General features: G+C 37.0%; 3 protein-coding genes across 4 annotated transcripts; 2 read left to right on the top strand and 1 right to left on the bottom strand.

Moving 5' to 3' along the window:
* The first annotated feature begins 2,466 nt into the window (after window positions 1-2,466).
* On the top strand, window positions 2,467-5,996 carry LOC121234319 (probable ubiquitin-like-specific protease 2A). The gene is made up of 7 exons (XM_041130215.1): window positions 2,467-2,770; window positions 4,319-4,517; window positions 4,608-4,775; window positions 4,903-5,034; window positions 5,107-5,188; window positions 5,294-5,404; window positions 5,494-5,996. The coding sequence occupies exons 1-7, from the start codon at window positions 2,704-2,706 to the stop codon at window positions 5,569-5,571; spliced, it is 837 nt and encodes a 278-aa protein (XP_040986149.1). The 5' UTR covers window positions 2,467-2,703; the 3' UTR covers window positions 5,572-5,996.
* A 499-nt stretch (window positions 5,997-6,495) lies between these two features.
* Window positions 6,496-8,336, top strand: LOC121234316 (heme chaperone HemW). Its single transcript, XM_041130210.1, has 2 exons — window positions 6,496-7,390; window positions 7,475-8,336. The coding sequence occupies exons 1-2, from the start codon at window positions 6,558-6,560 to the stop codon at window positions 8,100-8,102; spliced, it is 1,461 nt and encodes a 486-aa protein (XP_040986144.1). The 5' UTR covers window positions 6,496-6,557; the 3' UTR covers window positions 8,103-8,336.
* Window positions 8,337-8,442: 106 nt separating this feature from the next.
* Window positions 8,443-12,253, bottom strand: LOC121234318. Of its 2 annotated transcripts, XM_041130213.1 has the most exons (10): window positions 11,983-12,253; window positions 11,695-11,720; window positions 11,387-11,477; window positions 11,093-11,302; window positions 10,201-10,323; window positions 10,065-10,122; window positions 9,832-9,905; window positions 9,450-9,538; window positions 9,285-9,357; window positions 8,443-8,805 (listed from the first exon to the last, which is right to left on the bottom strand). In XM_041130213.1, the coding sequence occupies exons 1-9, from the start codon at window positions 12,085-12,087 to the stop codon at window positions 9,288-9,290; spliced, it is 846 nt and encodes a 281-aa protein (XP_040986147.1). In that variant the 5' UTR covers window positions 12,088-12,253; the 3' UTR covers window positions 8,443-8,805; window positions 9,285-9,287. The 2 variants fall into 2 exon arrangements, with proteins under 2 accessions (XP_040986147.1, XP_040986148.1); XM_041130214.1 differs by lacking the exon at window positions 9,450-9,538 and having other exon boundaries at window positions 11,983-12,252.
* Between the last annotated feature and the right edge of the window lie 1,211 nt (window positions 12,254-13,464).

A 13,464-nucleotide genomic window follows, 5' to 3' on the forward strand; every position in this document is an offset into this window, starting at 1 on the left:
ACCAACAAAGCCTCAAATACTTAGTAGATCAAAAGGTTGGAACCCCTCTATAGCAAAATGGGTTTCCAAGCTAATGGTATATGATTTTGTTATGGAACACAAGAAAGGGGTAGAAAATACGGCTACTGATGCTTGATACTCTCTCAAGGAAAGGGCAAGAAGAAGAATGCACTCTCATGTTAATAACATTTCCAACAGTGGATTGGGTTGAGAAATTAAAGGTAGCTTATGCCACTGACCAGCAAGTATAGACCCTAATCTCTTGACTTCAAGCGGATAAACTGAGCAGTGATTATGAGCTAAGGGGCGGATTATTTATGTACACGAACCGACTGTTTATTCCTCAATAAGAAGAGTTCAAATAGAAGCTATTGCAGTTAGCATACAACAACCTTTAGGGAGGCCATTCAGGGTATGTCAAGACTATATAAAGGATTAGGAAGGATTTCTATTAGCCTGGACAGAAAAGTGATGTTAAGAAATTTATTATAAGGTGGGACATGTGTCAGTCTGTTAGAAGGTGAAGGCCCCAAACAGTCACGCAAGTGGGTAACTACAACCACTTCCATCCTCTCAACCATGGACTCAAATAACCATGGATTTTGTGGAAGGCCTACCTAATTCAAGGGGGTTTAGTTGTATTTGGGTAGTGTTAACAAATTATAGCCACTTTCGCCCCCTCAAGCACCCCTACTCAACCCCTTAAGGATGTGGCTGAACTCTTCCTAAAAAATGTCCTTAAGCTACATGGGCTACCTCAATCTATGGTCTCTAACAGAGACAACACATTCACTAGCCAATTTTAGCAAGATTTTTTTAATCTCCAAGGAGTTCAGATGTTCCTCAGCACTACTTACTATCCACAGACAGATGGCCAAACAGAGGTTGTAAATAAGACTTAGGAGAACTACATATGTTGCTTCACATGGGACAGACCAGGTGATTAGTCCATATGAATACCACTGGCCGAATGGTGGTATAACTGTACCCCACACATGTCAACCAAAATCACCCCATTCGTGGTTCTCTACGACTACCCCCTTCGAAGCTCATAGATTATGTATCAGAAACAGCTAAATTGGAAGCAGTGGAAGCCACCCTTTGCTCCCGTGACCAAATTTCTAAACTATTACAACAAATCTAATCAAGGCACAAGAATGTATGAAAATGTATTCTAATCTCAGAAGGAAGGACCAAGAATTCACAGAGGGAGAGTGGGTTTACCTGAGGCTTCAACCTTACCTCTAGACCACGGTAGCGTAGTGGAGGAACTTAAAGTTGGCCCCGTAGTTCTATGGGCGTTTTTGAGTGTTGTAGAAAGTGGGAAAAGTATCCTACTTGGACCTATACGAGACATCCAAGATCCATCCAACCTTTCATGTTTCGTAGCTGAAGAGGAAGTTGGGCCACACCATTACCGTTGTACCAATTTTACCTCTCATAGATGAACAAGGCATCATAAAGCCCAAACCTGAATAGATCCTTGCACGACGGATGATCAAGGTTGGAAATCGAGCAAGGGTAGAGTTTGTTTGTTTCCTAGCAAGGGCAAAAGGTTAAGAATGCTACTTGGGTGGTTTACTCGAAGCTGAAAAAGGTTTTTCCACAGCTTGCGTGCAAGGTGTTTTAATGGGGAGGGATCTGTCACAACCTTAGATCTAGCGTTTGCAAGAAGAAAAAAATGGGTTCGAGATAAAGGACTTCGAGACATGCAGAAGAGAACTAACATGGCTTTCGATCAAACACTTGAGTTTAATTAAAGTGATTGAGTTGAAGTTAGACTGGGCTCACGAGCATAATGGGCTTATATGATCCAAGACTATGTTTAGTTGTTATTGCTTTCAATTCTTGTTATTTTCCTTTATATGGGTAAGGCCGAGTTATAGGCCGGTTGTTGCATTTTCATTTCTCTTTTTGTTTAATTGGACTTGAGGGCCCATGACTTTATTTAGGTTAAGGATTCTCGTATGGTATATTATCCAAGCACTAGGCACTAGGCATTAGGCGTTGCAATGCGTTATAAGGCATTTAGAGGATGCTTCAGGAATAAGATGATATGAGAATTTTGTGAATATTAGTGAGATAGTTTGAGTTAAGTATTTATTGAATTTTGGAAAAGAAGAGAGAAAAAGTTGAGTAAAAAATATTATAAAATTAAAATATTGTTAGAATATAAATTTTTAATATAATTTTTGTTTTGAGATTCGAAAAATTGAATTGTTTTTTGTCTTTTATTTGAAAGTTTAGAAAATTTATAATGATTAGTTTGAAAAAGTTTAAGAAAAAGTTTAATGATTAATTTGAAAGTATTTGTATTTGAATGATATTTAAGAATAAAAAATCTCAAGAGATTGGCTCAAGTGGTGAAGGCATTAGTCTTGGGGTATCACTCCTTTTAATATCCAAAATTCAACACCTCATGAATACAAACAATCTTTTAGAACTACTTCTTGATAAAAAATCAATGATTTAACCAATTCATATAGGAAAACTTCCAAGAGTCGGGAACGGCAATTACTTTGTAGAGGTGGATCTGAAAAGCTGAGATGAAATGAAAATTTTTTCCAAACATACCCTTTTAACTACTCGTTTTTCCTCACTCTCCTCCCTGTTCCTATTTTCCCTATTCACAAAGAGGAGCTCCCTAGAAAGCAGTCCCATTCTTGCATTCTGTCAAACACTTGGGGTGTGTGACACGTATCAATGGCAAAGGGCAAGAGAAAGCTCGTTCCAGAAACAATCGCAATTGACAGCGACAATCCGAGTTCCGGTATATCATTCTTCAATGTTCTATCATCTTCCTTGTTTGGTTTCTGAGAAAAAGTTGGAAGTTTCAAAAGTTGCTGTTGTAATATAAATACTGGGCTTGATTGTGCAATACTTTTGGACGATACAGGTAGATGGTAATAAACCTAAGATTTGAATGGAAGTTTCTGATAGTCTCTTACACTTTTTAGTTATTTACCAAACAAAGGATTAAATAAAACGTTTATTTTGTTAATGGTAAAGAGAAATAGGATTTGCGACGTGTTTGTATCTATACTTGAAGCTCTCTCTCTCTTTCTCTCTCGTGCGTTTAGACAGAATAATAATGAACATTTCAATTTAACAATGACACAGTGATTTGTTTCGCATTTTTCGATTGAATCAGATTTCACACTGTTTTTGTGAATATTTCAGACAAAACGAAGAAAAATTTAGAGAATGTAGATACTGAGTGTCTTGGAGTTGACGGGTAATTGATAGCCACTTTGTGTTCTACGTAGTGTGTGTATGTGTAGTTCTAACTTTTCACAGGGAAAATCATAGAAAATGGCATCTGTGGACACGGTTGCTTTGGAGTTTGTATTTATAACATATTTTAAAAGGTCCAAAAACTGTCCTCTTACTATCAGTTAAATAGGATCCGCAATATTGAATGGACTTGAGGTGGTTGAGTATCTGTGATCACTAGTTCTTTCAGGTGGTATTGCAGGGTTTGTTATGCTAAGTATTTTACATTCTATTACATTGATTTTAGAAGGTCCAAAAACTGTCCTGTTACTATCAGTTAAATAGGATCCTCAATATTGAATGGACTTGAGGTGGTTGAGTATCTGTGATCACTAGTTCTTTCAGGTGGTATTGCAGGGATTGTTATGCTAAATATTTTACATTCTATTACATTGATTTTAGAAGGTTGGAATCATTTCGGCATGGTGTATGGTTAGTTTGCTTGCCCCTGTGTGAATTGCAGCCATAACAAAGCGGGACACCTCTTTTTTTTACTAATGTCTATTTTGTTTGATATTGTAGCTGAATGTGTGGAATTGTATTTTTTTCTCTGCTTTTTTTTTTTTTGGGGGGGGGGGGGGGGGGGGGGGGGGGGGGGGGGGGGGGGGGGGGGGGGGGGGGGGGGGGGGGGACAGTAAATTTTGAGCTTCATTTATTTGGTTTTTTCCAAAACCTTTTTATCTCTACTCATTGTAATTATTCTTTTGTTCATCTGAACTTTTCAAATTTTTATCTTTGTGCTGAGCTATTGAGGCCTTTGTTCACCCTAGGAGAATGGGCTTTGGTCCATTTTTACATTAATGGAAGCTTTAAATTTAACAAGAGATTGTATTGCTAGTTGCCAGGGATTTTTCACCATAACCATGTCATAGTGCCATAAAACTTCTGGTGGAATCGAAAATTTTCTTTTCCTGTATATTCTTAGCAACCAAACTCGTCAAAGAAACTTGGCTCGTGCTTTACTGTTTTAATCATACCAGTTGAAGACTGGTGTTGTGTGATTATTAATCAGGTTCTGATGAATGAGCTTGTTTTGTTGCGACAGAGTCTCTGGATAATCAAATGCCAGAGTGTCTTGTTTTGTCCTTGTCTGGTTGCAAAAAGATGAGTAAAGAAGAAGCTGAAGTCCCACAGGTTGTAACTCCCTTTCCTCGCCGCCAGCGTACAAAGAGCAGAGTTAGCCCTAAGAATGCTATCTTACAGGAAAAGAAGATAGATAGTGGAGCTTTTGAATATCACTTTCAGTGAGTCATAATATCAATTGACATATGTTGACAATAATCATGTCGGATTTATTGTCCCTGTTTTTTAATACAAGTGTCTAACATGTATAGAAATCTATGGAGGAGCTTTTCAGAAGATAAGAGGACCTCCTTTGCTTACCTTGACTGCTTGTGGTTTGCCTTGTATAGGAAACCACACTATAAAGCCAAGGTGATAACATGGATTAAAAAGAAGCAAATTTTTTCAAAGAAATTTGTTTTCGTTCCCATAGTTTGCTGGTAGGTTTTTCCATCAACTTGCTGCTGTAAATTTTGTTTCTTGCCAATGCATGGGACTATATTTTATTGCCTTGTTTCTTTTCCCTGAGATAGGACTATTTTATTGTTTGCAATACCATTTCTTTAGGAATCACTGGAGCCTCTTGATCTTCTGCCACTTTGGTGAGAGCTTGCAATCAAAAACTATAACACCATGCATGTTATTGCTGGATTCACTAGAAATGGGAAATCCAAGGCGTCTTGAACCAGATATAAGAAAGTATGCTTCTAGACCCTGACCACTTGTTTCAGCTAGTAGTTTGTTGAACTTTTTTGTTTTGGTTTCTTTCAGATTTGCAGTGGACATCTATAAAGCAGAGGGCAGGCCTGAGAGTAAAAGCTCTGTTTATAAAATTCCCCTCTTGGTGCCTAAGGTGACAATGATGCATGCTTGCAATTAATATTCACATCAATGCTAGTGTGTTTTCACTTATCTTTGCCTCTGGAAGAATAAGAAAAGGGAAAAAGAATCTTTTCAGGTTCCTCAACAGAGAAATGGTGAGGAATGTGGCATATATGTTCTCTACTTTATTAACTTGTTCATGGAGGATGCTCCTGAGGATTTTAGCATTGAGGATTATCCTTACTTTGTAAGCTTTCCACCTGTTTTCCTGTTTATTATATAAAGCACTGGACATAGATGTAGTGAGGGAGTTTACCTTTCTGTGATATACTGCAGATGAGAAAAAATTGGTTTACCCCTGAAGGCTTGGAAAGCTTCTGCCAAAAACTTGGCTCCTTGAGAAAGAAAAGTTGATGTTTATAAGCTTTGGCAGATGAAATGACACTTTATCCAGCAAGCACCTCTTTTCTTCCACCCCGCCATGGATAAATAGAGAAGTGATGAATGTGATGATGAATACAGAAATTGCGCGGATTGAACTGCTCCGTAGCTTTAAGCTCTGCGAGAGGATTACAGATGGTAGATAGGTGTAGGTTTACTGTTGTATTTGAGGCAATTGTCTTGTCCATAGATTTACTTTCTAGGATGTGTGATGTCAATTAGAGATAGTTAATGGTGCTAAAAGTCTGAGTTAACTATTTGGCTACCTACATTTTCTTCTTTCATGTTTGTAGAACCTCTCTTCTCTGATCTTTCAAATTGTCAAGTTTTTTAAGTCCCCACATTAGCTGGGAAAATTGTAAAAGCATTACATGAATATAAGATCTACATTAGTTGTATGGTAGGTGAAGTTGGATTTTACTGGTTTTGAAACTCCAGAAATGAAAGTGGTGCCTCTACCTCTACCATTGGCTTTGTCATTAACAATTTGATCATTTTTAGATGGCAAAACCTTGAGTCGGGCAGTGTTATATGAATGATGTTAAAGACATGATCTTTTTCACCATGTTTTCTTTTTGCAACTTTGTTTTAAATAGAGGGTATTTTTATAAAATAACTTTTAAAATAATTATAGAGGTATCATTATTTTAAATGGAGGACTCCTCCATTTAAAACAGAATTATAAAGAAATTATAAAAAGGTGGACCGGTAAGCCTGTGCTGGGCCAAGTATGGGGACTTCTTCTCAGACCCAGAAAAAGGAACCTGGGCCCGTCTGGACTTTACTGGACAATGCTTCTGAATTCCCATGATGTCTAGGGGAGGATCATAAGCCGAAACCCATAAAGCCCAATAAAGCTAGGCATACAACAGACTGAGATGTGATGGGGAAAAAAAAAAAAAACAGATGCAAAATAAAATAATTTATTTGTCTTCGCTGCGGACGTCGTTCCATCTTCCATGCTCTTGGCTTTACATCTTATTACCATTGCAACTATGCTCAAATCAGCACTTGCTCCCGTTTTCTCAATCTTTCCTGCAAAACCCAGAACGCCAAACTTCGTATACCAAGTTTTAACCAATACTTTCACGCACAGCCCACCAACTGTCCGACAAAATGCTTCGCCCGACACTCTCACTACCGCCCCAGCACCCCAGCTTCCCCCTACTTCAGCATACATCCACCTACCCTTCTGTCGAAAGCGCTGCCACTACTGTGACTTCCCAATTGTCGCTCTCGGCTCTTCTTCTAACCAAACCGATGACGACCCACGAGTGTTAAACTATATACAATTGCTTTGTCGAGAAATTAATGCCACTAGAGTAGAATTTGAGACCAGCCCTTCTCTGGAAACGGTTTTTTTCGGGGGTGGTACGCCTTCACTGGTGCCACCGAGACTTGTGGCGTCGGTTCTCGAAGTTTTGGGGATGAAATTTGGATTGAGTTCAAATACTGAAATATCTATGGAGATGGACCCTGGGACTTTTGATTCTAAGAAGATGGAGGAATTGATTGGGTTGGGCGTGAATCGAGTATCTTTGGGAGTTCAGGCATTTCAAGAAGAACTGCTGAAGGTATGTGGCAGGGCACATGGTTTGAATGAGGTCTATGAAGCCATTGAAATTGTTGGGTCATGTGGGGTCGAGAATTGGAGTGTGGATCTTATCTCATCTCTCCCTCACCAGACACCGGAGATGTGGCGAGAGAGTTTGAGGCTCACCGTTGAGGCGCAACCCACCCATGTGTCCGTATATGATCTGCAAGTCGAACAAGGCACGAAATTTGGAAACTTGTAAGTATTAAAATCATAAATGAAGTGAACACATTATTTTTAGCTTCCTCATGGATTTGAAATTGATATTGGAGTTGCTTGAAGGTATACACCCGGGGTGTCCCCTCTGCCCTCTGAAACATGGTCTGCTGATTTCTACAGAACGGCTTCAAGAACGCTTTCTAATGCTGGTTACAACCATTATGAAATTAGCAGTTACTGCAAGGATGGCTTTGAGTGCAAACACAATTTTACATATTGGAAGAACAAACCTTTCTATGGGTTTGGCCTTGGGTCTGCTAGTTATGTCGGCGGGTTGAGATTTTCAAGGCCAAGAAAACTAAAAGAATACACGGATTATGTGCAGAATTTGGAGAATGGGGTGGTGGATTGGTGTGGGAACGATACTTTCGATGTCAAGGACGTGGCCATGGATGTTCTGATGCTCTCTCTCAGAACTGCAAGAGGCCTAGATCTGAGGTCTTTCGGAGAAGCTTATGGTGGCTCTCTTGTTTCCTCTCTTATCAAGGCCTATAAACCTTATGTGGAAAGTGGGCATGTTGTTTGCTTGGATGAGAACAGAAGAGCCTTGACTGCAGATGAACTGGATGCTGAATTACTAGATGAGAACAGGATGGAAAGAAGGCTGGCTTATATTCGGCTAAGTGATCCAGATGGTTTCCTTTTATCAAATGAATTGATATCTCTTGCATTTCGGGTAATAGCTCCATAGAACTACGATTCTTCATGGGATTCAGAGTCCTTTGGAAGTGACCAGAATCTGATTCCTACAGCAACTGGCTGTAGAGCTGAAAAGCATTTGTGGAAACATTTTGCCAGTATCATCCTAGGGTGACCTTCTGTTGAATGTTTCAAAGTGCCTAATTTGTTGCATAAATAATGAGAATCTAAAATTTTGTACACCAGATCGTCTGGTGTATTACAAAGTACTATGCAGTTCAACCTAGTTGTGATATGGCGTTATTTAGGTGAGTTGCGAAGAGACGAGTGATCAAGAAAGAAAGCTGTCTGCTCTGCGGGCACAACAAGGCAGAGAATGAACAGGGGATGAATTGCCTAAAAAGCAAGCAAAAATTTACTTATAACTTTATTTGGATTGTTTCCCAGCAGTGGGAAGAACTTTTTCAACACGAGAAAATGTTCCAACCAATGGAAAACAAAATAATAAAAATGAAAATTTTCACATATCTCTGCCCTTTCATAAACTATTAGATCCTTTTTGAGGGAAAAAAGTGGTTACACTATCGTATGGAACCCTGGCAAGGTTTGCCTCCGTTCCTGGTACCTTCAAACACTTGCAATGCAATTCCTTCCCTGTGCCTTTCGTGACAAATGCAAATTTACAGAGGAATCTATTGGAAGAAAGCATTGACACATACAATACATCTCGCCATTATCCTCCCTGTTCGCCTAACCTGTAGCAACAAAACAATGGAGCTGTACAACATGAAACCATTTGAAATGAACCTGCGAAACATTTACTGCTATCCTGTATAACGGATACTACACAACAGGCAGCATAACCATTCTTGCTTTAATAACGAAGCTAGATCCAAGACTAGTAGCATCTACTTGCGGAAAGATATAATGTAAGGCTAGTAGTGTGTCTACTTTGCTGAAGGCTATAACGTCTATTGAGCTTTAATAATTCCGCAATTATAGAGTAATACAAAGATAATTTCCTGCCGTTCTTAACCAATTTCTGTGACAATCTATCTTTGCGTAATGGTTTATTTTTCTTTTTGCATACAAATGCTTAAAGTATAAAAATCACATTTTTTTACTCAACAAATTAACCTTGGGACTATGTGAACCATTATACCAACAACTGAAAACTTTAGAAATCTATTGATGTAATCTCTTATTTTATACGAAAAGTATGGGTATAAATTACCAGCTATGAGGGTTTTGCTTTCTGTCCAATTTTAGAGATGCGCCTAAGCTCTTGGGTTTTCTTCCTCATTTCGCTGCAAAATACACAAAGAAAAAGTTATAAAAAAAAAAAAAAAAAAAAAAAAAAAGCTTGTCAAATGAGAAATGGAAAGGCAGAAAAAGGTACCTCTGGTGCAAATAGACGATTAGATAGAAAATAGGGAGCAGCATCAAAGTCAATATTGATATAGCCAGGTAGAATACACTTGTTTTCTTCTGCACAGATGAAAAAGTGGGTAGCTGACATCAACTATGCAGAAAATATCTTAATAGTTAGAAATTCCATACACCAACAGGAAGCCATCTTCTGACGTAGTGGATTAGAGAGAGAGAGAGAGAGAGAGAGAGACTGATAGGCATGCCAGAAAACCTATATGAGCAAAACATCTATGGACAAGAAGATGAAATTTTCCTTATTCTGTAATAACATTGATCAACACAGACTATTAATTGTAAATTGGAGCTCTGCCTTTAAAACCCAAACTACTGCAGTAAGAGAGTGCTCTTACCCTGCCTCCCTTTGGAAAAGGTTTCTGTTTTCCAGAGCAAGTTTGAGCATCACAAAATTGGTGCAAAAATAAATCTGCCAGTGCATCAAAATGCCACCATGGGAAATTAGCAACTATATAGACTGAAAACATTTATTTTGAAGAAAATAAAAAGAATTATAGCAGTAATGTCAATGTAAGTAGTATGTTACACAAACAAGACAGAATATCTTCTCGAAAAGGTAGAAGAATACCATGAAGATGGCTTGCTGAGGGACCCTGATGGACTGGAAAACAACTGTCAGCAAGACCCTGAAAGAAATATAATATTGGTGAGCAACAAAACATACTAAAAACTGAAGGCGAGCAATAATACAACTGAAAAGCAACCTCACATAGGTGACGATTTCTAGCAGTAGCCGCAGGATTGCACTTGGTTTTGCGAGACTTGGTATTCATCATGGTATCACAATGCAATGCACCACATAAATCAGCCAAGCACTTGCCATGACTCTGAATTCATTAAAAGTTGGTTGTGTTAAGCTAATCCAATTTTTCTGAATGCAAAGACCACAAATTTTCAATTCAAAACTAAAAAGTAAATTATTACACAATTTCTTGAAAACAGAATTTATGAATTCATTGTCATGTCTAGGAACCTAGAGACTTGGCGCTTTCAGCATGTGTAGTCTTGAAATGTAATCAAGGCAATCTTACAGAATCAAAAGCAACTACAAATGCAATATCCGACGTCCACCATCACAGAATAATCAGCATATATTCTTCACAAAGAATGTATGTTAAATTTAGTTTTATACTTCTATTTCTATTTTTTGATTGAAAAAAATTATTTCATACTTCAGATGCTATGGTATACAATGAAATACAATAGAAACTTAGAAATTAAAATATAACTTGTATAAGGCATGTACCACTTCTTTTGAATCATCATTTATTTAAATAAATATCATGATACTTGACAAATTATTAGACTTGAAAAGAAATCAGACTTGAGCACAAGGAAGAGGGAAACATAAATTAGTTGATGACAGATGGCAGGTGGTCAACTCAACATTGGTCAATGCATGAATGACAATTAGCACTATCTCATGGAGGAAAAAATAAAAAAACTAGAATGCAACGTTGGTCACATTGTGGCAATTGATATATTGCAGCTTGCAATTAGTGAATGAATGCTGCAGAACATATAAAGATCTGGAACATGGTGCCACATACAATATTCAATAGATTGTATAAAGATAAGGAACATAGTTCCACATACAATATTCAATAGATTGTGGTGTCTGTTGTCAAAATGCTGATCAAGAAACTTTTCAGCACGGAAGCTTTTCTTACAGTATCCACACTTCCATTCATTTATATCCACATGAATTTTGTGCTGCTCCTGATCCCTGAACAGATCATTGTCAGGATGAAGTCTACATTTACTTGAAATCTGATAGTCTTCTCGTTCCACAAATGGCATCAGATACTGCACAATGTGTACAAACAACAAAGTCATGGATGTTATTCAAATTCAGAATTCCACAAGTAACTGTGAAACATTTCCTCATACCTCCTCAATTACTTCCCAAGCTGCCCTACTTCTTTCTCTAGAACAATGAACCTCATGAGCATGCTCTTGGTCTTGCTCTTGATTAAGAGTTCTAACATAAGACGCATAACAAGTTCAGATTACCAAACTTCGCACAATAATATATGACACCAATAATACTGAAATCATTCAACAGGCATAACGAGTATATGCTCCTAATTCATTAATCATTCAACAGGCATCTAATTAACCTCAATACTGAAATACCACACTAATAATGAATTCAAATACTAATTTCTCTGCGTAATCTGTCAAGAAAGCAATGGTACCTTGCAGCTGCAGATCCTTCAGAATCCTGGAGCACAAAACAAAAATAAAAATTATATCTCTTATTCATCCTATATACTTTATTCCTTTTTAACACAATACATAAACTAAGCACCAGATCCATAAAAGAACCTATATCACTATCACTTACCAAAATCACAGCGACACCGATGACTCAAATTATGAAATTCAATATAAAAACAAACCAATCCCATTTTTGTATTTATTATAGTGGTTTGAACTCTTGTAAATGCAACTTCTCCATCCATGCTTTTGAGCTTCGTAAGTACCTGATTTCCCCCTGTAAGGGATGAAGCCGAAGAACCATGGGATATTTCTTGAAGGGAAAGAGATATCAATAGAAGAATCGAAGCGATATCTGTGGCTTTCTTCATCTCTATCTTGAGATTGGTATGAAATTTTGTGAGACTACCTGCGAAACTTTTCCTCGGAAAGAAAAGCTTCGATTGAACTACGTTTTCGTTTCTTGGAATTTCATATGGATGTGTTTGGATGCTTGGATTATGAAACCCTTTGTGACGGATAGGAATATTCCTGCGGCTGGCTCTACAGCCTCTCGCTGGGCTCTGCTAATGTATTTTGGATTTTTTTTTTTTTTTTTTTACATTTATTTTTTAATATTTTTTAAAAAAATAAAAATTTATAGCATCATTAAAAAATAATTTTTTAATCATTAAGTAAAAATAAAATAAAATAAAAAATAAAAACATCCCAACAGAAGCTTCCAACGGGAAGAGTAGCATTTTCATATTCCTATACCTCGAAAATGTCCTAATACCATAAAAAATATGGAATTGTAAAAGAGTATTTTTTTTTTAAGAAAGAAAAATTATAAACTTACAATTAACTTACAACTCTACTTAAGATGAAGGGTATTCATATAAAATTAAAATTATTATTTTAATGAAGTGGCATAATTACATTGGTTAATTTAAAATAAGTTGTAAATTAGTTATAAAAATGTTATCTTTAGTTATAACAACCTACCAAAGTTTGTTACTTATAAAACACTTTGGTTAGGACAAACTACCAAAGTTTTTTAAGGTGCAATTGTGGTTATGGTTGAGATTGAATCTTGAGAGTGGCCAGAAGGTAACCAACCTCAACCATATTGTCTAGTTGCAGGCTTAAGGTAATCAGTATATTGAACTAAGATTGCTAGGGAAAGCACAAAGCCTTCATAGAAACATCAAGTTATTTGATCTACAAGGGCAACAGCAGCATTTTAGAGAAAAGCCTGTGTAAATTTTTGTAATGATTTTTCTTGTTTTGCTTGTAAGTTTTCTTGTGCTATATCCTGTCTCTTTTGTTTTTGTGATTTTTAACGGATTTTTAGTTTGTTGTTTTGTAATTATATATCTTTTGCTGAAGGAAAATTATGAAATACTCACGAAGTATTGCTGATATTAAAACCGCTTATATAAGTATTAACTTTTAATAGCATGACAGTATCACATGTTCATATTCTGAAATTATGTAATAATTATTCCTTATGAAATTACATTTGAGAAAATGATTCAAAAAAGGGTTCCCCTATCTCTTCTCTTATACTTAGAAGACATACCCATGTAGATTATCAGCTTGTCATATGTTGTTATTGGCTTCTGAGTTATGAGCACCAACTCTGAATGTTATTTGTTTATTATACAAAGATGGGTGACTTTTGTGCTTTTATGTAACATTCCATAATCATTCTATGTGCCTTTTACTCCTTTACTGGCTATTCTTTCAACCAAGCTTTGCTCTTAATT

Source organism: Juglans microcarpa x Juglans regia, chromosome 6D (assembly GCF_004785595.1).
Source record: "Juglans microcarpa x Juglans regia isolate MS1-56 chromosome 6D, Jm3101_v1.0, whole genome shotgun sequence".
Lineage (NCBI taxonomy): Eukaryota > Viridiplantae > Streptophyta > Magnoliopsida > Fagales > Juglandaceae > Juglans > Juglans microcarpa x Juglans regia.